This window comes from Nyctibius grandis, chromosome 11 (genome assembly GCF_013368605.1).
Source record: "Nyctibius grandis isolate bNycGra1 chromosome 11, bNycGra1.pri, whole genome shotgun sequence".
Lineage (NCBI taxonomy): Eukaryota > Metazoa > Chordata > Aves > Nyctibiiformes > Nyctibiidae > Nyctibius > Nyctibius grandis.
The window spans coordinates 7,910,706-7,930,738 of record NC_090668.1 but is presented as its reverse complement, the minus strand read 5'-3'; the positions used below and the strand labels follow the sequence as shown (position 1 = coordinate 7,930,738).

At 41.3% G+C, this 20,033-nt stretch overlaps 2 protein-coding genes and 1 long non-coding RNA gene across 5 annotated transcripts in view; 2 read left to right on the top strand and 1 right to left on the bottom strand.

Moving 5' to 3' along the window:
- Window positions 1–10,748, top strand: part of IREB2 (iron responsive element binding protein 2) — a 23,340-nt gene extending 12,592 nt beyond the window's left edge. The window contains exons 9-22 of the mRNA XM_068410874.1: window positions 235–406; window positions 1,773–1,873; window positions 2,332–2,448; window positions 3,603–3,762; window positions 4,400–4,535; window positions 5,257–5,341; window positions 5,962–6,118; window positions 6,403–6,527; window positions 6,818–6,922; window positions 7,199–7,341; window positions 8,485–8,632; window positions 8,721–8,843; window positions 9,506–9,691; window positions 10,336–10,748. Coding sequence (XP_068266975.1) covers window positions 235–406; window positions 1,773–1,873; window positions 2,332–2,448; window positions 3,603–3,762; window positions 4,400–4,535; window positions 5,257–5,341; window positions 5,962–6,118; window positions 6,403–6,527; window positions 6,818–6,922; window positions 7,199–7,341; window positions 8,485–8,632; window positions 8,721–8,843; window positions 9,506–9,691; window positions 10,336–10,446 — 1,869 coding nt within the window. The 3' untranslated portion in view covers window positions 10,447–10,748. The remainder of the gene's footprint in view (window positions 1–234; window positions 407–1,772; window positions 1,874–2,331; window positions 2,449–3,602; window positions 3,763–4,399; window positions 4,536–5,256; window positions 5,342–5,961; window positions 6,119–6,402; window positions 6,528–6,817; window positions 6,923–7,198; window positions 7,342–8,484; window positions 8,633–8,720; window positions 8,844–9,505; window positions 9,692–10,335) is intronic.
- On the bottom strand, window positions 6,033–20,033 carry LOC137669021 (uncharacterized). Its single transcript, XR_011049030.1, has 4 exons — window positions 19,917–20,033; window positions 17,024–17,210; window positions 7,814–7,871; window positions 6,033–6,312 (listed from the first exon to the last, which is right to left on the bottom strand). It is a non-coding gene; the product is annotated as an uncharacterized lncRNA (long non-coding RNA).
- Window positions 15,042–19,999, top strand: HYKK (hydroxylysine kinase). 3 transcript variants are annotated; one of them, XM_068410877.1, is made up of 6 exons: window positions 15,042–15,101; window positions 15,473–15,551; window positions 15,860–16,209; window positions 16,977–17,119; window positions 18,592–18,775; window positions 19,464–19,999. In XM_068410877.1, the coding sequence occupies exons 3-6, from the start codon at window positions 15,867–15,869 to the stop codon at window positions 19,940–19,942; spliced, it is 1,149 nt and encodes a 382-aa protein (XP_068266978.1). In that variant the 5' UTR covers window positions 15,042–15,101; window positions 15,473–15,551; window positions 15,860–15,866; the 3' UTR covers window positions 19,943–19,999. The 3 variants fall into 3 exon arrangements, with proteins under 3 accessions (XP_068266978.1, XP_068266977.1, XP_068266976.1); XM_068410876.1 differs by lacking the exon at window positions 15,042–15,101 and adding an exon at window positions 15,202–15,375; XM_068410875.1 differs by lacking the exons at window positions 15,042–15,101; window positions 15,473–15,551 and adding an exon at window positions 15,202–15,436.

Sequence of the window (20,033 nt, the reverse complement as noted above, 5' to 3'; positions counted from 1 at the left end):
TCTGAAGAACTCAGTTGCAGATGGAGGTGTGTTTTGTTATGTCTACTTCAGTGTGGATTTTTAGAACCCAGTACGTTAATGGGCTTGGGGTTTTTTTGCAAACATGGGCCTTAAGGTTTCAGCTTCTTGTTTTAAATGTTCATGACTTGCTAATTGCAAATTACTGCAACAAACGTTGCTTGCATTATACCTCTTCACATAACAAAGGTTGTTGTTGTGTGTTCTTTTAAACAGCATCTTAGGCAAGCTGATGTCGCTGGAAAATTTGTTGAGTTTTTTGGGAGCGGAGTTTCCCAGCTGTCTGTAGCAGACCGAACCACGATAGCAAATATGTGTCCTGAATACGGTGCTATTCTGAGCTTTTTCCCTGTTGATAATGTGACATTGAAGCACTTAAAACATACAGGTAAAGATGAAATTACAATAGTGATTCATTGTATTAGTGTTTTAGATACGTGGCAATATGTTTTTTGCTTAAAACTCCATAGTTCTTAAACAGTGATTTTCTGCAGAGTTCTGACATGGATTTAATACATAAAGGTCTGTTGTACAGTAACAGGCTGTGTTGTGGGAGGTGCTTGGCTACAACTCTTATCCTGGAGGATCTCATGCATCTGAGTAATAGCTACCACAAAAGCTGTACCACGCGTATTTACTGCTGGCTATTTTTGTGGGACACGTCGTATGTGGCATTTGGGTCTGAGTTCTTTACCTGCTTTATTGGCACGGACGTTTTGTTGTGGCCTGTTTTGTCTCCATGTATCCAGTGTATTTAAGTGAGGCTGTAGGTTTTGTACGCACAGTGCTGGCATGTGGCTGGGTGACTTGCCCTTGAGGTTTGTGTCCAGTCTGGTTCATTTGTCTAATACCTCATTTACTAACATCATGGTATTTTTCAACATCCAGAGTCCTTGTTTTTGAAAGCATTTGTAAACCTTTAAAAGAAAAGTATTAAGAAAATTCTCACTTACATTTTGAGAAGTGTGTGGAATATAAGTCTTCTCGATATGAAATGAACCCCTTAACCACCTGCAGATTCCTTACAAAAACAAAATCTAAAATGATTACTAGAAATAAGTGAAACCGCAAAACAAATCACAACATGTCTCTTGAGGGTTTTTTTTCACATTGATTTTTTTTTTTTTTTTTTGTCCTTTGAAGAGCAGTATTTCGCTGACATTTCCAGCTAAGCTAGAAGGATGTTCGGTCCTTATCAAGCTACTGCAAATAGAGAAAGCTACCGGGTAACAGATACCAAAAAAAGCTCGTGCACATTAGTAAGCCTTTCTGACACTGTTAAATACGAATGAAACATTTTTAATTTAATAACAAACATGTTTTGTTTGGTCAGTGCAGAGCAAATGAAACATTTTCTAACAGTAGCCAGTAATACTGACCATTACCAACTAATGACATGACCCGTATTAAATAAGTAAATCTTAATAGAGAAAAACTTCATTAACTTCAGGGACAAAGCTGTAAATTTGAAGTTACAGCTGCTAGAGTTGGAACAGCTTATTTTGTTCCTTGATATAAGAAGGAAAGTTAAGCTAATTTAAAAAAAAAAATTTGAAAAGTATTTTAATTTGTGTATCATTCCTGAATAGCTCCTGGAGGTTGGGGTATGGAAGTGGTGTGCCTTCAAAAAAAGTACTTCGGATGTTCAAGGATAAATTTGATATGCTTGGTACAGTCTTAATTTCTGAGAATTGTGTGGTTTGTTTTTTTTTTTTTAATGTGACTTTTCTCATATTTGAACTAACCTTCCTAAGGTTTTGACAAGGCCAAGCTTGAGGTCATGGAAGCATATCTTAAAGCTGTGAAGTTATTTAGAAATGATGAGAGTTCTTCCAGAGAACCTGAGTATTCCCAGGTATGCTTGAAATGACTTGTTTCTGTATGTTTGATTCTCTACTGCTGATTTAAGAATTTGGTCTCCCACTGCAATTTCCATTGCTTTAATAAAAGTTGCATTTATTAACTCTCAATTTTGAGAAGCAGAGTATGTTTGCAAAGTATAGAGGGGGTGTGGGAAAGCAGGGCAGTGCAATAACGTTCCTGTTGACTAACAGATACTGAATTCCTCTCACTCCTGAGTGATCAGGTGAGTCCTATGGATGGTAGAAAAGTTCGGGATAATGTTAAAACACTTTGAATAAGACGAATAGCCTTTTACAGTGGGTAGTCTTGAAAATGGAAGCCCAGAGTTTTAATGTCTCAGAACATTCAGATTTTAAACAAAAGAGGTCCTGGATGTCTCAAGAGTATATTCAGTGTAGTGTTGGGCTGGGATTGATAACGCATGTTTTTTCTCTGTTTCTTTTTTTTTAGGTAGTGCAAATTAGTCTAAGTTCTATAATTCCCTATGTCAGTGGCCCCAAGAGGTCTCAAGACAGAGTGGCTGTTAATAACATGAAAAGTGACTTCCAAGCCTGCTTAAATGAAAAGGTTTGTACAACAGATGTACCCTTCAAAAGGCACTTCCTATAATCTATGTGAATAGCTATGTTACTTATTCCTTACATACCTGCCGAGCCCTCCTTATTACTATATAAACAGCTTATCCAATGATACTCTTTTGTTGCTTGACAAGTGTCCTGAGGATAGTAGCTGGTAAATCATAGGTGTGTTTGTCAGGAATGCGAACTTCCAAAAATCCTTAATTGCACAGCTTAGATCGCTAGGGAGGTAAAACTTAAGTAGCATAAGCTTGGGAAACACTTTCTCATTTTCAGAGTCTTAAACAGCTGTATTTTACTTAATTTCCAAAACAGAATTACCATAAGAAAAGAAAACTCATCGTATCTTAAAGGAGATGCAGACAGACTTCCAAGATTTGTAGCTCATCGGTGTTCTGTGTTCTTAACTTAGCAAGCTTAACTTGACTTCACAGAGGAAATGTTTTTACTCTGAAGGGGATATTTTTGGTTAGGAATATGCATAGGTATCGAAGAATGCAGCTAATACAGGAATGCATGTTCATTTTTAGTGTTATCATTAAACTTGAAGACTGGCAGCAGTATTAGACAGTCTGTAAAAATTCTTCCTGTTTTAACATTTCTGGCTTGTAGTGAGGTGTATAATACAGAATGGTCAGTTGTGCTGGAGCAAGAAAGCATAACTGATGATGGATCACAGTGTGGTTGAGGTTGGAAGGGCCTCTGGACGATGACTGAGTGCTGAAGAGCTGGAGGGTGTGAAATGTTAATTGACCTAGTTCTGCTTTTAGTTAATAATCATCTTCCAATTAAAATCTTGGGTATGCTTCTAATTCAGAAACAAGTATTGTATAGAATTAGACAGGTACTCATAAGAGATTGTTCTTTCATGTATAGCAGGAAATGAGCCTGGGATCAACCGTGCTTTGACTGGCACTTGTTCACAATTGTTGCAAATTCAAAGCAATTATGAAGAAGGAAGGATGGGACAGAGGTACAGGTAGATACAGAGAGAGGCATGAACTGAGGGCTGCTTTTAAAGTCTGTTTAAGGATTCCTAATGGGATAGCTGAGTGTTATTTTAAAATGAGGGTTCACTTAGTCTTGCTGTAAGTCATGCTTTCTGTACTGTAAGAACTGCTAACTTGTGTTTTTGTCATCCAGTCTGGTGTTAAAGGGTTTCAGATTGCAGTTGAGAAACAGAATGACATTGTACCTGTTCAGTATGAAGGAAACGAATACAAGCTATCTCATGGCTGCATTGTCATTGCTGCAGTAATCAGCTGTACAAATAACTGTAACCCATCTGTCATGCTTGCTGCAGGTATGTTGTGACTAGTGACAACTAACTCGATCTTAATGGTGCTCCCATTACACAGCCTTTGCCTTCACTTCTGGAGGTTCTCTGTAATGACTTGATCTAAAGGTTTGAAACTAAACTTTTAGCCTTAAACTGGTTGTATGTTCTAGAGGTTATACAATGAAAGGTACTTTTCAGTAATACAATCTCGATTTGTGTCATAGAGCAGTATTAATGATGGTAATTACAAAATACTTCTATTTGGTAGTATTTCAACAAGTAACCAGTTTCAGGGCTGTTTCTTCTTTTGAGGTCCTCTGTGGCTGAGGCAAGCTTCTCTTTGAAGCCACGTGGCCCGTATCAGAAGAATAAACAGATTTGCACTGTCAGCTAGAACAGGGGAAAGAGATTTTTCTTACAGAAAAGAAAATGGGCATGTAAATTATAGGAATGGGAACAAAAACCTGAGTGGTATTGTTAGGAGTTAAGAAACTTTATTCAGGCAAGTAGTTGCTTTAATAATTTAGTAAACTGAAGATCTACTTGTCCTCTGGGGTGTTTTATGCTTAATTTAACCAAGGTAACATCATACAGAAGTTCTTTTAAGGGATAAATAAAACATAAGCTGTCTCTCTTTTTTTTTTTTTTGGGGGGGGGGTAGGACTTCTGGCCAAAAAAGCTGTTGAAGCTGGCCTAGTGGTTAAGCCCTACATCAGAACAAGTTTATCACCAGGCAGTGGAATGGTGACACATTACCTCAGTTCCAGTGGAGTGTTACCGTACCTCAGTAAGCTTGGGTAAGTGGTGACTCCTTCATTTGTCATTTTAGGAAAATGGTACACGTGGGTTTTACACAGGTTGATAAATACGGTTGCAGTTCATTGTGGGTTGGCTAGTTCTTCGCTTGCTAGATTGTCATTTTAACTGACTGACTTCCTGACTTAAAGTTGTGCGTTACTCCATTTTATTCTCGCCTGACAATTTACTGTGGTAGATCTCTGCCTCATCTGAGCTCTGTTTTTTCGGTAGCAGCCTACTTAATTGTAAGTGACTTACAAGACAGGATGCACTTGTTTATATATCTTAAAAGTGGAAGCTGGATGTGAATTGGTCAGGACAGTCTGTATTAGTCATTTCTTAATGTTGCTGCTGTCCTGAGTTGTTTAGCATGCTTTGCATTGCTCTGTAGCAATAACAATTAGATTACATTCATAATTCTGTAACAGTGCCCAGCAGTGCTCTGTGAGGAATGTTACTGCCTTGGCTTTGCCATTACTTATGGAACTGACAACTTCTTGAGATACTTTGTTTGACTTATCTTGATGAATTACGAAAATGTTACGTTTTATCTTCCTGCTTGCATCAGTGAGATGTAGTGTGTGCTGTTCACTTCCTAAAAAGCGTAATTGTCAAAGGAAAAGAAAATCTTTGTGATTGTTCATAGAAGAAAAAGCTGTTTTGCGAACAAATCGCTTGTGATCATTTAATGTGCTACTTGATTGTTTTTTTCCCCTGTAGGTTTGAGGTTGTCGGTTATGGGTGTTCAACCTGCGTTGGAAACACTGCCCCCTTGCCAGAAGCTATCAGGAATGCAATAAAACAGGTAAAGCTCTAAGGTTTGGTGACTACAGAAATACAGTTCTCACCCAGTTAAGCCATCAAGAAATACAGTCATCCGTGCAAAATACACTTTATTGTTGATTTGGACTTTGCGTGCCGTTTTTGCACGCCTGCGTGTCGGAGGGAGACCATGGTAATTCATTGCTATGTAAAATAAACATCATAAATAGTATTTGCAGCATACAGATATAAATTACAAGATGAATACATTGCATCCTTCATAAGCTTAGATCCTATGTGTAGATTTTATATCATAAATGAAGAGGAGGGTTTTAAAGAGCAGTGTGCTTGAGTGATTTTTAACCAGCACTGTCTAAACAGCTGCAGCATTTTTCTCCCGTGAAGCAGAGGAAAAATATAAGAAATAAAAGGCAGGAGAAGAGTTCACTGATGTGACTGGAGAACACATCAGAGGGTTGAGAGTGAAAAGGAGGAGAAGGAGGAAGGGCAGCAAGAGAGAACAAAATGCCCTTAAATTGCAGTATTAGGATAAATACTTGAAGCAGAATGCTAAAAGCACATCTGACTTAGTCAACAAGAAACAGCACAAGCTGTTGAAGTACCACAAAGTCCTAGAAAAATATATATGGGTCTGCCTTTCAGGGTGATATCATTGCCTGTGGAGTGTTGTCTGGAACAAAGAACTTTGAAGGACGTCTCTGTGACTGTGTCCGTGCCAACTACCTTGCTTCTCCACCGCTAGTAGTTGCTTATGCTATTGCAGGCACTGTTAGAATAGACTTTGAAACTGAACCTTTGGGTAAGTATTTCCTTACGTCTTATATTTCTGCATCTAATGCATGTGTGGATGAGGTTTCTTCACATGCATTTCAGTGTACAAAACCAGTATATTTGAAGAGAAAGCAGAGTCATATTCGGTGTTGCTTGTAGCTAAAGCAAAGCATCCACTTACCTGATGAAATTCTTTGCACATCTGGTACCATCTTTGAAGACCTGAATATATACATATTTACATTCTAATACAAATATAAAGTCTAATATTTTATTCTTCAAAATTACCGTTCTGTTTAAAATCTTATTCAGGCACTGGCTCTAATGGCGAAAGTATTTACTTACGAGATATTTGGCCCACCCGAAGAGAACTTCACACAGTGGAGGAAGAGTGTGTGATATCATCCATGTTTAAGGAATTGAAAGAAAAAATGGAGGTAAGAGTGGTCTTTTGTTCTACAGAACGTAAAGATTGCATTTCATTATAGCTTTGTCATAGCTGCCAGTTGAATGGGATTGGTTTGTCAGTTATTTCCATTACTGTAAAAGGACTTAACTGAGCTGGATACTTGTATTACATAGTGATTCTTCAGTAATATCCAATAAGGTAACTTGTGGTGTATAACAGAAATTAAAAAGGAAATCCCCAGTAAGTCTTTGGTTTCAGAATGTAAACAGACTGTAAACCAATCTTTCTGTTCTTTTTGGTTAACTTTCTTTTTTGCAGAAAGGAAACAAACGATGGAATTTACTAGAAGCACCCGAGTCAACTTTATTTCCCTGGGATTTAAAATCTACTTATATCAGATGTCCTTCCTTTTTTGATAAACTTGTAAGTACAGTGGATCTATCTACCAGATTATATGCATCACATTTAAGGAAAGGAATAGCGATTCCACTAAAGCTTCGATGTTTAAGTAACAAATTTCATTATCACTAATATTTCTCAGTCTTTTAAATACTATTTGTATCTCTGGAATGAGTGGAGCTTGTACATCAATGGGCCTTCATATATTGCTGATAGGTTTTATGTCTCTAACGATCTTGGGAGAAAAATGTGTTTCTGATTTCTGTTGTTGTTGCTGTTCCCCCGCCCCTTCCCTCGTAGGCCAAAGAACCGGTTGCACCCCAGCCGATTGAAAACGCCCACGTCTTGCTCTATTTGGGAGATTCTGTAACTACAGATCACATATCCCCTGCAGGAAGCATTGCAAGGAGTAGTGCTGCTGCTAAGTATCTGACCAACAAAGGGTAAGGACTTTGCATATTAAACAGCTCCAATTATATCAGAGGGCAGCTTCACATGCCAGATAATTGATGGGCACTGTTGCTTTCCTTTAGAAATGCCTGTCTGCATGCAGTGGAGGTTATACATGGATAAGCAAAATAGTGTTACTGGCGTTACAGTGATCATCTGTCTTGCAGTCCCAGGAATCTCCTTCCTTGCGGTCTCTGTCTAAGGTTACAACAAGCAGCAGAGACACACTCGTCAAGAACTTGTTCTCGTAGCTGTCGTTACAGTAACGTCTGGTGCCAATTGCATGCCAAAGCAAAAGTAATTTACTGATCAGGTGACTGATCTGTTAATGTGCAGTTAGTCACTGTTACGGTCGTTGGCGTCAACAGCAGTCACATAGATGCAGAGAACAGATCAGAAGAAACACACAGTTTAAAAAAATGAAGGCCAGTTTTAGAAATGAATGTGACTGGTGCTCTAACTTACCTCTGCAGCAGCGAGCATCCTGCAGCAGTGGCGGGCGCCTTTCGCTTCTGCTGAAATCCTGAAAAGACACAGAACACAGTGCGGTGCTGAGCTGTTCAGTGGCACACCTCTGCTGAGTAGTTTAGAAATTATATTGTTGTGTTCTGTGGCAAAGGGGTATGGTTATTATTACAGTATCAGTGAAGCATGACAAAATAATAGCCTGTGGTGTGGACTCTTCTTTCGAACTGCTGCATTCAGTCCGGAGTATTACAAGAAAGAAAGAATTAATGGGCGTTTAATCCCAGGATGGTCAAGCTCTCAGTTTGGTGCAACGCTTGTTAATAAATATGCTGGTAGAGGTGAGAGGATTAGTAAACAGGCATCTTTCCTAGAACAGCCTCCCCATAGTTCTTCTGTAAGTACCATACTGCTCATAACACTTTACAATGAAGTCACAGAAAACAAATTTAAAACTGCAGTTTTCCTGATGAATCATCTAGCACATTTAGTAACGATCTACACATTTTGTTCATGATTTATAGTAACATTTGTTGGATGAATAGTTCTTTACATCTTACACTGAAAACTTAGAGATGCTGCAAAAATTATTCTAAAAATCATAATCTTGTTTTAAACCAGATAATCTTTAAAGTAACTGATTCCTTTTTAAATATTCTTTTTTATTCTAGACTCACACCTCGTGAATTCAACTCTTACGGAGCTCGAAGAGGTAATGATGCTGTGATGACAAGAGGTACCTTTGCGAATATCAAGCTTCTGAATAAGTTCATTGGAAAACCAGCTCCTAAAACAATTCACTTCCCATCTGGACAAACGGTAAAAAGACATTTGTTTGCACAGCTACTCTGACACGGTGACGCGGATGTAGAACTCACTCAAACTGTTGCACTTTGTTACTCCACAGCTAGATGTGTTTGAAGCAGCGGAGTTGTACCAGAAAGAAGGCATCCCTGTAATTATTCTAGCAGGAAAGAAGTATGGACTGGGTAGCTCCAGAGACTGGGCTGCAAAAGGGCCTTTTTTGCTGGTACTGCTGGTTTGTTTGATTTTGGGGTGCGCTTTTGGTTTTTCTGGAAATACCTAAAAACACATTGTTTAGTTTTGGGCATGAATGTGTTTAGAAGCTGTCCTCAATCTTGAATATAATACCACATTTTGTTTTTAAAGACTTCTCAATAATTCCTTTGCTATAATTGTCATAGAAGAGAATCACTAGTCAGGATAAATTTGAATTTCCTAAGTCTGTAACTTACCATCCTAGACTCCAGACTTGGAGATGAACTAGACATTTATCTAGTGCTGACCTCTGTTTGGTCGCTGGGCTATTAAGTGTCTAGCTATTACAGACTAATTTCCACTAATATTCAGACTATATTTGGAGTCAGACATTTATTCATGTGGAGTAATGGGAGCACCTACATTCAGTGTGGGATTTCCTGCCCGCTAACTCAGCGTGGTCCCTGTCTGTTATAAAACTTCATTTCATACTGTCTGGGCCTGCTCTGGCTGATTTGCTTTCATCCAGCTGTAAAGCTGAAGATGTTCCCTACTTACTTACAGGACTCGTACAAAGCACTCTCTTTACTCTTCAGTTTGAATTGCAAGATTTTGGACATGATACAGTATTTGAAGCTTACTTTTGCGTTTCACTCTGACTACTGAAATGCAAAATCACTTGTGTTTTTGCAGGGTGTTAAAGCTGTCCTAGCTGAAAGCTATGAGAAGGTTCATAGAAGTCAGTTGATTGGAATTGGCATAGCTCCGCTCCAGTTTCTTCCTGGGGAAAATCCAAGTACTTTGGGGCTCACTGGCAGAGAGCAATTTTCTATATTGCTCCCTCCAGAGCTGTCGCCCGGAATGACTTTGGATATTAAGGTATCTTTGCAATATTTTCATTTAATTTCTCTGATGAATGTACTGACAATTGAAAGCACAGAAAGAAAAGTTAATCCTGAATGAAAGCAGCAAAAAACAAAACTTACTTCTCTTTGAAAGGAAGCTTGTAGTCTTGCCTGAAGTTTGCCATGGCTATTGAAGTTTCCCGAAGTACATACACACATGTTCTTTCTACACAACTTTTTATACAACCTGAAATTCTGGATTGTTCTTTTGGGCATTGTATCCCCCCTCCATGGGCACTGTGTTAGGGTAGAATTGAGTCGCATCTCTCATTCAGGCTCTTTTAAAGACAGAGGTGCCACCATTTGTGAGAGGCTCAGCTCTCCTTTCTGTGTAAAGAAGCCACATGCCCGTAGTAACGTGCTTTGTGCCATCTTAGGGAAGTGGCTTTTTCTTTGTTATCGAGAGGTATGTAGCACGCTCCCAGCTGGATCTAAGCTGGGCAGTGAAACAAGCCTTCATTCTGTTCCCAGCGGTGTCTCAGATGTGCAGTGGCAGATAAGCGGGTTGAATTTTCTTGCGTTCAGCAGACCTGGGGTTAGGATGTTAACTGAGAATAAGCAAGGGGAAGGGAAAGCAGAACTTTTAATTGGTCTTTCTCTTTTGCTTTTGTTTTGAAGACGAGCACTGGGAAACTATTCAGCGTGATTGCCTTGTTTGAAAACGATATGGAGATAACGTTATACAAATATGGTGGAAGTCTAAACTTTGTGGCTCGAAGATTCTTATAGTAGCTACTGACCATATGGGTACCTTGCATAACTGGTAATTCTGAAAATGCCTTGTGTGAACCTGGGAATCTGTACTGTGGAACTGCAAACAGTCCTAGTGTGCTCAAAGTTACTTCGTCCATGGATGTAAAAGATTGTGACTCATTGTAACTGCAACAAGATCCTTCCTGATTTTAAATAATATTCTAATGGTGCTATTAAACATTGCTAAAATCAACATGTGTATTGTGGCAGAGAGCTGTAAGTATGGAGGGGGATGTTTTATCAGACCATTTTGTAAATAAACTATGCGAAATCTGAAACTGATTGTGCTGAAGATTATTATGTAAGAAGGTTTTCTGCAGTTGTTTCCACTCAGTTTTTGCACCTGTAAATCTGTACTGCTGTTTGTTGGTTTAAGGGTAGCGGATGGTATGGAATGTCCCAAGGCCAAACAGAATATTTTTTTTTTTTTTTTTTTTTGTATCCAGAGCTTAAAACAGCTACTCAGTTTTGAATTTCTTGCTCTTGAGGTGATGGGCTGAACAAAAAGCCATCCACGTGAGGCCCGTGGTATCCTGTATCACAGACCGTGACTTTCATACCTTTATTATGGGATTATATTTCATCTGGACCCAGATTTAAAGCTGCTCACGCTATGAAATATTGTGTGCTTAGGAGTATGGGAAGCATCTCTGCGTTTTTGAAAAAAATGCTCGCAGTTGTCTAGTTCGTGCAGGTCAAGGGTAGCACCCCAGCGTTTTGGCGAACTGCGGTGTCCTTCAGTTGAAGTTTGTCCTGTCTACTTCAAGGGATGCAGTTTGTCATGTGATATCATTAGACAAAGTACCTCCCCTTAGTCTTTTTAACCTTTAAAAATGTTTAAAAACATTTATTAGGACTGTTTAAATTCCTCTGCTTTAAATATGACCCATGTCTATAAGTTACACTGACTTGTCAAATGTTCGCTAGCTGAGGTAGCCGTACTGCCTTCTAACGCTTTCCACTGTGCTGTTAGTTTACAGCTCTCCCAAACAAGCATCACCTTCCCCTGCTGAAAGTCCCCGAATACTGAACAAACCTGGCTCTTACACCATTGCAACTTCTCTAACTTTAATTATCAGCACATTGATGGCAAAAGCCCTGTTCCATATTCCCTATTAGCGGCAGATGCCCAGTTTCTGCAGAAGTGCTGGTTTTACCACTTAACTGAGTACTGATGGCTTCTAGTCTGGGCGAGGGAGTCTGCAGCTTCACCATGCTATGTCTGTGCTCCTGGATCTTGAAAAGCTCCATAACACTGCTTACGGTTGGTGTAGAGATTAATTTTATTTGGAGAACAAAACTGCATTAACTTGCCTATAACTTGTTAAGATTTTGCTCTGAGATTTTTTGGCTCTTGATAAACATTGTCTTAAATGTCAAAACTTCCAAGAGGACTATATTAGCTTTACCACACGTGCTTTCAGTTTATAACCAGATACTAAGCTAGTTGACTTGCAAACTAACAGATGCAGTGTTCAAATCTTTAAATAGAATGTTTCTGACATGCCTTTAAAAAAAAAAAAGACGACAAAAAAAAACCCTCCAAAAAACCCCAAACAAAAAAACCCCACCCTGGCATAGTTATATCATTACAATACATTAATTTTTTGACAGTTGAAATGCCAAATTAATTTGACTTCACTGGCATAACTTTGATACACCTTTTTTATATTATTGGACAAAGTTCCCTACAGTTTGAATTCTGTATGAACTATTTTAATCTTTCACTAGTTCTGCTGTGGTTTTCTTTTGGTCAAGATAAAAACCATTCTGGTGACTCCTGCTCCTGCTACAAGTGATAAATCAATGCATCTTTGAATGCTTTATTCAACTGAATGCTGAGTGAGTTTCTGTTCTGTGGTACACTTTTGCTAATTTTATCCAGAGTTATCGAGCAGACCTGACTTCTTGTACAACAGTGTCTAATACTGGTTTTTTCCCCAGTTCAAGGGTATATTCCTCATTTAGTTCAAGAAAATGCATGTTCATTATTGGGGAGCAAATAGGGATTTAGTGCTGGCACATAATGATGCCTTGTGCAGATGACAAAAACACAACTACAAGCCTATTTACAACTTGTGTGACTGCTCATACTTGAAGGGAACACGGCCTCCCACCCTCGCTAGTGCAGTAACACACTCGTTGCTCCACAAGGAGACAGGGATCCAAGCCATGACAAGGTAAACCAGAACCGTGCAGCTAAGTGCAGTTTCAAGGGCTGTGACTGACCTGGGAGCTGTCACCAATAAAAGCCAGTTGTCTCTTCTAAGAGCTACTTCAATTCCGCTGCACTCCTATGTCTTAAAATGAATGACAGACAGCTGCTGCGCTGCACTTGGCACAGCTGCTGTTCAGCTTTTGGCTCCTGCTGTTGCCGCGGTGGGTCCAGCCCTAAATACGCTGAAGGCAATAGCACCTTGGTGAGCTGTGCAGCCTGCCCCCTGCCCTGAGGAGCCCTACGCCCAAGGCACAGCCCTGCTGATGTACCCAGCTACTGCTGCTCACGTGGCAGTGGACTGCCGGTGACTAGAATGCTTGCCCCGTTATCCATGGTAATGTGCCTGTCCCCTCTCCCTTGTGCAGTGGCGAACGTTGTCAAGTCCCGTTCAACACCCCTGCAGCAAAGGGAAGATGTTTTAACGTTGAACACACTGCTAGGATCCTAGGAGCTTTAGAGGGGCCAGAGCGGCCCCTGCTTCCTGGCAGTGGCAGGATGGGGTACAGCCAGAGGATGGCTGTCATCACACACAAAACCCACTGTTCAATTAGACCTCTTTACTTGTGGTATCTTAAAGCGTAGGAGGAAACGTACCTTTTTGCAGAAGTGACTCAGTGTGTTAGATGTATTTACCCTAGAATTCTCTGTTTTGACTTGGGAGAAGAATCTGTTCCAATTTTTCTAAATGTTTTCTCTCCTTGCCCCCCTCTTCCTCCCTCCCCAAAGACAAAGCTTTGGGAGAGTGTTGATGTTTATACACTTTACACCTAAGTATAAGGCCATGAAGCTATGTATATTAATCATATTTAAGCAACTGCAAATCGATGTCTGCTGTTTAAAGCCAACAGAACAGTGTAAGTTTTAAGTTCCATAAGTATTGTATAGATATATCTTAAGTTCAGTTGATGACAATTGTGCATAAAATGTTACCGATGCTGTAAATTATTTTTAATAAAGAAAATTGTATCACAGTTCCTGTATGTTAGCATCTATTTTGAATAGCTAGGATGGAACACACTCAAAATGGTGCTGTAAGTATGTACGAAAGGGTGGGGTGTATAAGGAAAGTGTATGATTATGCATGTTCCATTTTCTCGTTAGGAGTGTCTCATGTGTGGGCTTCCAAAGCGTGTCTAGTTGGTGTAGAAAGAGGTTTTCTGTGTTAGCTGAGCTCCAGGTACTAGTCTGGATATTATAACTATATCAAATGCTTTTGGAATAACCTGTTTTTTTTCTTCAGGAAAATGTCTAATTTAGAATCTAGAAGCTAAGGCAAGGCTAAGGACGTTCAGATGTGCAAAACACATGGTAATTTTGTTTACAGAGAGAAAGTATATTGTGATTTTTCTGTAACCTGCAATGTATCTTAAAGTCACAAGCATAGCAAGAATGTTTCCCTGCTGTATCAGTTTTGTTCCAGTGAGACAAACCTTCAGTCAGCCTCAGAAATCAGGAGAGGGAACCCTAAATATTTTCCGGAGCTCTTTATTCCTGAAAAAAACTTGCTTGTGCGATTTCGGGGGGAGAAGGGAAGGGAGAGAGTGAAGTAGGTAAAAATATTTATTAGCTGGTGGATCACTTTGTTTAGTAACATCTGTTCTGAAATAGGGGTAAAAAAAAAAATCCAAGGAACTTATAGGTGTTTCTTGGGGAAATAGTTCCCCTTTTCTAAATTCCCTATTGGATTAAAAGAATGTTTTCAATTTAATGTCCTTAATATTACAAATAACACTGAAATATGGGGACAGAGGCTTCTTAGTAACTGTTTTACTTAAAACCAAGATTCTGCTTTTTTTTTTAATGTCAGTAAGCATTTCCTAAATCCTGTTTTCCTCAGATTCCTAATTCTGTCACAGTGGGACCTCAAATATTGCAGGAGATTACTTTTCTTTTTTATTAGGACTTTCAGAAGAGATTTATATATTGATCTTGAAAGTTAGTATGTGTGGGGGACTGAGGTTTGTGATTAATTAAGTCTAAAATTCCCTAGGACTGGACAAGCGTTCCCAGTCTGAACTCTGGTAAAGGACATCCCTGAGAAAGATGCCTCGGGTTTGTTACAGGTAAATGAGCTTCCGTCAAAACACTTGGTAGGGCTTTTGATCTTGTGTGCTGATAAAAGGATGTAAATAAAATAATCAAATGTAAATCTCTATCTCTAGCGATAGCAGCGGACGCGCGTTTTTAGGAGCGTTTCCCCTTTCGGACAGGAAGCTGTACGTTTCCTTCCCCCTCACACTGAAAACACAAATCAGCCCAAGGGGGCACCGCTCAGTACGCGAGCCCAGAGCCAGCAGCCTCTGCCTGTGCCGGGGCTCCGACCGGGCCGCGGGGCCGGCCGCCGCCCACCGCCCGCCGCGCCGCGCCCGCCCCGCTGCCCGCGGAAGGGGGGGCCGGGCAGGCTGCTGCGCAGGTGCCGGGGGCGGCGGGACCGCGGTGTCTCGGGGCCCGGCCCGGCCCGGCCCGGCCCGGCCTGGCCCGGCCTGGCCTCCCCGCGGCTCGGCGGGTGGCAGGCCGCCGCTCGGCGCCGGCAGCCGGGGACAAAGGCCGGGCACGGGTGGGCCCCGGAGCCGCCGGACAGGGCGGCGGGGGCAGCCGCCGCGGAGTCCAAGGGTCGCTTGTGTGTGCGCAGGGGAGGCCGGGCAGGGGCCGAGGCCCGGCGCGGGCGAGGGACGGAGCGAGCGGCTGTGGGTTTGCTCGGCGTTTCTCAACGCAGGAATTCTGCAGGACGGTTACGGCTGCTTTAACGTGAGGATCTACTAAAATATTTATTGTCTGTTGCAGATGTGAATTTAGAACTTCCTGGACAGGGATTCAGCAACTCCATTCCTTCGGAAGTCATTCCTGGTTAGCAACGTACCAGGTCAGGCTACTACGGGAAATTAGCTAATAAAAATACTCCTAGTTTATAAGCTGCTCATGCCTAGTCGTTCTGAACAGATCAGTGCATCTCCCTAGAAGTGTTTCTTGGGGGGAGGGCCCACAGACTAAGCAGTTGACAAGAAACCATGATGTAAGAAACCTGGACTGGCTTAGTGGGTTTTCTTTCTTTGGTTGTTCAATAAACGTAGAGAACTCCTCTCCGGTGTCTGAAGGCATTTTGTTGCAGTAATTCCTGCTTCTGATGTCAGAATTACAGCTAAGATCATCCGTCTTCTCTTTTTCTTCTAGAGACGCGATGTCTTCTGGAAATGACTGTCAACCCCAGGCATTCACCAAACCAGCACTTGGTGAGAAAGAAGCAACTGAACTGGTTAACAGGGTGTTTGGATTAAAAGTGTCTTGGATCAGGCTGCTCCCCAGCTACGACGATCAGAATTTCCACGTGTGCGTCTCAAGGAAAGATGCGGCTGAGGGTGCTGATGAGTATGTCCTCAAAATCACCAATTCGGAAGACAGCCAGGAGCCTGACCTCATTGAAGCGCAGACCCAGGCCATGATGTTTCTCAGTGCTGAAGGTTTTCCTTCAGCTACTCCTTATCTTACAAAGGATGGTAACATAATGTCTCTGGAGTCAGGAGGTGAGCAGTTACGAGCACCTTTACTGCCCTACTATCCCCCTTAGCTTGGCAGTAGCTTGCTATATGGCATGTCATACATATACATAAAGTAAAACTCTAGGCTTATTTTTAAATATTAAGGGATACTTATCAGGTGACCTGTATGTCCAGCCATAACAGTCCAAACTTAAAATACCAGAAGCAAAGCAAGTCAAAGAGAGTAATAATTAACTATGAAAACACTTAGGAAATAACTTCAGTATAATGAAGTGGAGAAAACATTGATCTGAACTGTCCATGCACAAGAAAAGGAAAAAAAAGCCTCAGTGGCTAAATGATGTTAAAAATTATTTGCCTACAAAATGGTGTAAAATACAGTTCTAGCCCATCTATGATGCCAGAACAAATTGCTCTAATAGCGCTTGGAAGAAAGATTGTGTTGGCATTTTGCCTTTATTTTCACTAACTTCCATGCAAAAGGTGGGATTCCTGAGACGACCTGTTCTGCTGCGGAACTGGGTAAGCGGGTGGCTGTGGGCTCGGGAGGAAGCCTGCTGTACGCAGAGCCAAGTCCAAGCATAAGGTCTAGCAGCTCAGCACAGACTGCGAGTGTGTTAAGGTTTGCACGTCATGGTACAACATTCTGCTAAATGAAATCTTTAGATGAAATCTGTTTTATATCAGCTACATCTGATGACTTCTGCACTGGGACAACCCTTTTTTTGCTTCTGGCACTAATACTTAATAGCACATACTGAAGCGACTGACTGCAGCTCTCTGCTTGTTAGATACTGGGCCTGGGAACAAAAAGCACATGGTGAGGCTGCTGACTTACCTGCCCGGTACGCCTGTAGCAAAAATCGCTGCAAATGCTCAGATTCTCTACGAGATCGGTAAGCTAGCTGCCAGTTTGGATAAAGCTCTCTCGGAGGTGAGTTTTCGTTGCTCCGGCCTCACGAACTTCTTTCTCGGTTAATTTCTGCTCTGTATTTCTTCTTGTGCTTGCTGTCTGCTTTCCTGATCTGCAAAATGCAAGTTGGTGAATGCAGATGTCAGTTTACCTCATGTCTCAGGTGCCAGCCTCCACGCTGGCTGTCACTAAAGCATTTCCCCAAGTCACACGACCAGTTGGTGCTCATGACATGGCACTGGTGATCCTTTGGCCATGCATTTTTGTACCATGAACAGGGAGATACGGATTTCTTTCTACTTGTGCAAAACTCACCTGTTTGGTGTTTCAAACCTGGCAAACTAGGAGAGTGAACCCTAGTGTGCTCAAATTAGAAGCACCTAAAGCTTGTTTCACAGCATTTTTGCATAGTGCACATCAGGCACAGCTGGCTGATCTATTACTTTGAATTCCTTTTGACTTGCTCTCTTTCTCCTGGTCATTAGAATTGTGACCATGTAACATTGGTAGCAGTCGGTTCCTTCTCTACAATGCCAGCTGTGCCAATGAACACAGACTTGTGCCACTTCTCTCATTTGCACCGCTTCCAGTCAAATAATCTTAATGCAAAGTAAGTTCTTTCTTTACTCTGTAATTATACAGGATAATAAAGCTGATAAATCAGCTGGTAATTAAGTTTGGTACATAAAAGAACTCTGGCATTATTTATGGCCTTTCATTAACCTTTCCTTCTCATGTTCTGGCTACCAGCTTCACACAATTATGAAATGTGAATTGCCAGCTTTACTAACCACATTCTTAAATTACAAGAGCATTTTGCAGTTAGGAAAGATAATTCACTGTTGCCTTCTAACACTCTGGTCACGCTCTTATAATGCAATTAAACCAATTTATATAGATCAGCTAGTCTCGAAATATGCCTGTGACTTATCCTGCCAAGGAGGAAATAGTTGATGAGAGAGCAAATTTTGATGGAAAAGGCTCTTTATCCCCTTAGCGTATGGATTATCATCTACCAAGGTTTGTCATTTAAAAGAAAGAAAATTACAATCATTACTGTCAAAACTTCAAAAGATCATTGGCACTAAAAATAATACAGACAGCTTTCCGTAGCGCCAGCTGTGCAATCCAGACTCTGCCAGTGTGGGACTCAGGCCTTGGTAAGGCCTCAGAGTTGCTACATCATGGCACGTTACAGACAGTCAGTATCAATTTAAAATGATTTAAGTGCTGAATGACTTAAGATAATCTTTGTACCTAAAGAATGGGGAAAAACCCGTTCGGGTTGTATGTCGATATGAAGATGCTTGCCTTAATCATGCTTCAGGTTATTCTTTTACTTGTTGATATAAAGCAATAGTCAAAGTCACGGTGCTTTTCAGTGAGTCTCATTAGGAACCTGCTAAAGCTAATAGGGGCTTTGAATCAAGCCCTTTAATCATAAAACCAGGATTTTTACTTATGGCCTATTTCACCTTGTGCTTTTTCCAAAGAAATTCCATCATCCATCGATAAAAAGTCTGCATCGAGGTCAGTTCATTTGGAACCTGGCAAACGTTCCTCTTCTAGATCAGTACATTTATGCCTTGGGCCAGAACAAATACCGTGAAGTTGTGGAACAAGTTATTGAGCAGTTTAAAGGGAAAGTAATACCCAAGCTAAGCAGTTTTCGAGCCTGTGAGTATTTTATTCTCATTGTAATTATGTTGAACTGAGACACTGAAATTTCTTACAGGAGTTTGGGTCTGTGGAGAGGAAAAATAAAAGCTAAAATACCCCAAAGTCTCCTTTATCCCTAGCTAGACATGCGCAAATATTGTGCTGAATGAACACAGCACAGAATAAGCCAGGAGGAATGTGCTGTGCAGAGTCAGGTTCAGTTCTTGACCTTTCTGATGAGTTTGCTTCCACTTAAGGTGATGATTTTCATGCCGTTATATCAGCTTAATAAAAATATATGGAGTACACTACTGCCTTTTGTAAAGGCAGTATTTAATCCTGTTTTTGGATTTCAGCTCACATTCATGTTGATGATAATTAGACAGTTTGATAATTTGAAAACTGCTGTTCTGTGTTTGGAAAACATGTGGCATCTCACAGGTAGCACCAGACCAGAATAAGATCCTGTAACACTCCCTGTATTGATTGCTGTGTGGTCCTTCGTGAGGGGAATGGAGGCTCCTAGGAGGCAGTAAGGCCGTGATGCGGAGGGACACTAGTACGGTTATGTTATTTTGTTATGGAGTGTTAGTTTGAGCCTTTATGCATTTTTCAAAGCTGTTTCAGTGAGAAAAGGGGGGGGGGGGAAGTTAGATTCTGCTGTTTAATAATTATTAAATACTGTTTCTATTTTTTCTGTGTTTAGGTATCAATCATGGAGATCTTAATGACCACAACATTCTAGTAGACTCCAGTTGTGCTTCCCCGGATAACCCTCAGTACAGAGTGTCCGGCATCCTGGATTTTAGCGACATGAGTTACGGGTATTACGTATTTGAAGTCGCAATAGCTATCATGTACATGATGATTGAGAGCCCCGACCCTCTGAGCGTGGGAGGGCACGTTCTGGCCGGGTTTGAAAGCGTCCTGCCCCTCACGGAGGAGGAGAGAGGTGCCCTCTTCCTCCTGGTGAGTGGGAGGTTCTCTCAGTCCCTCGTCTTAGCAGCGCACACAGCTCTGCGGCACCCGGAGAACACGGAATACCTCATGATCACGGCCAAAACCGGATGGAAACACTTAATGAAGATGTTTGAGCTGGGCCAAGAAGCTGTGGAGAAGACGTGGTTTGAGACTGCCAAAGCATACACGAGCCACGCACCTGCCGAGCAGCCCCGCGGCTGCTGAGGGCCTCGCGCGGTGACGCCTGGCGGCTGCAATAAAGGCGGCGCTGCCTGCGCTGGAGCGCGTCCCCCGCCGTGTGTGCGCGGGCGGGGCG

What these genes read in the sequence shown, in the direction of transcription:
- HYKK (XM_068410877.1), top strand. Translation starts at nt 15,867, where the DNA reads ATGTCTTCTGGAAATGACTGTCAACCCCAGGCATTCACCAAACCAGCA. An exon ending in AATGTCTCTGGAGTCAGGAG is followed by an intron (nt 16,210 to 16,976) that starts GTGAGCAGTTAC and finishes TCTGCTTGTTAG; the next exon opens with ATACTGGGCCTGGGAACAAA. An exon ending in GCTAAGCAGTTTTCGAGCCT is followed by an intron (nt 18,776 to 19,463) that starts GTGAGTATTTTA and finishes TTCTGTGTTTAG; the next exon opens with GTATCAATCATGGAGATCTT.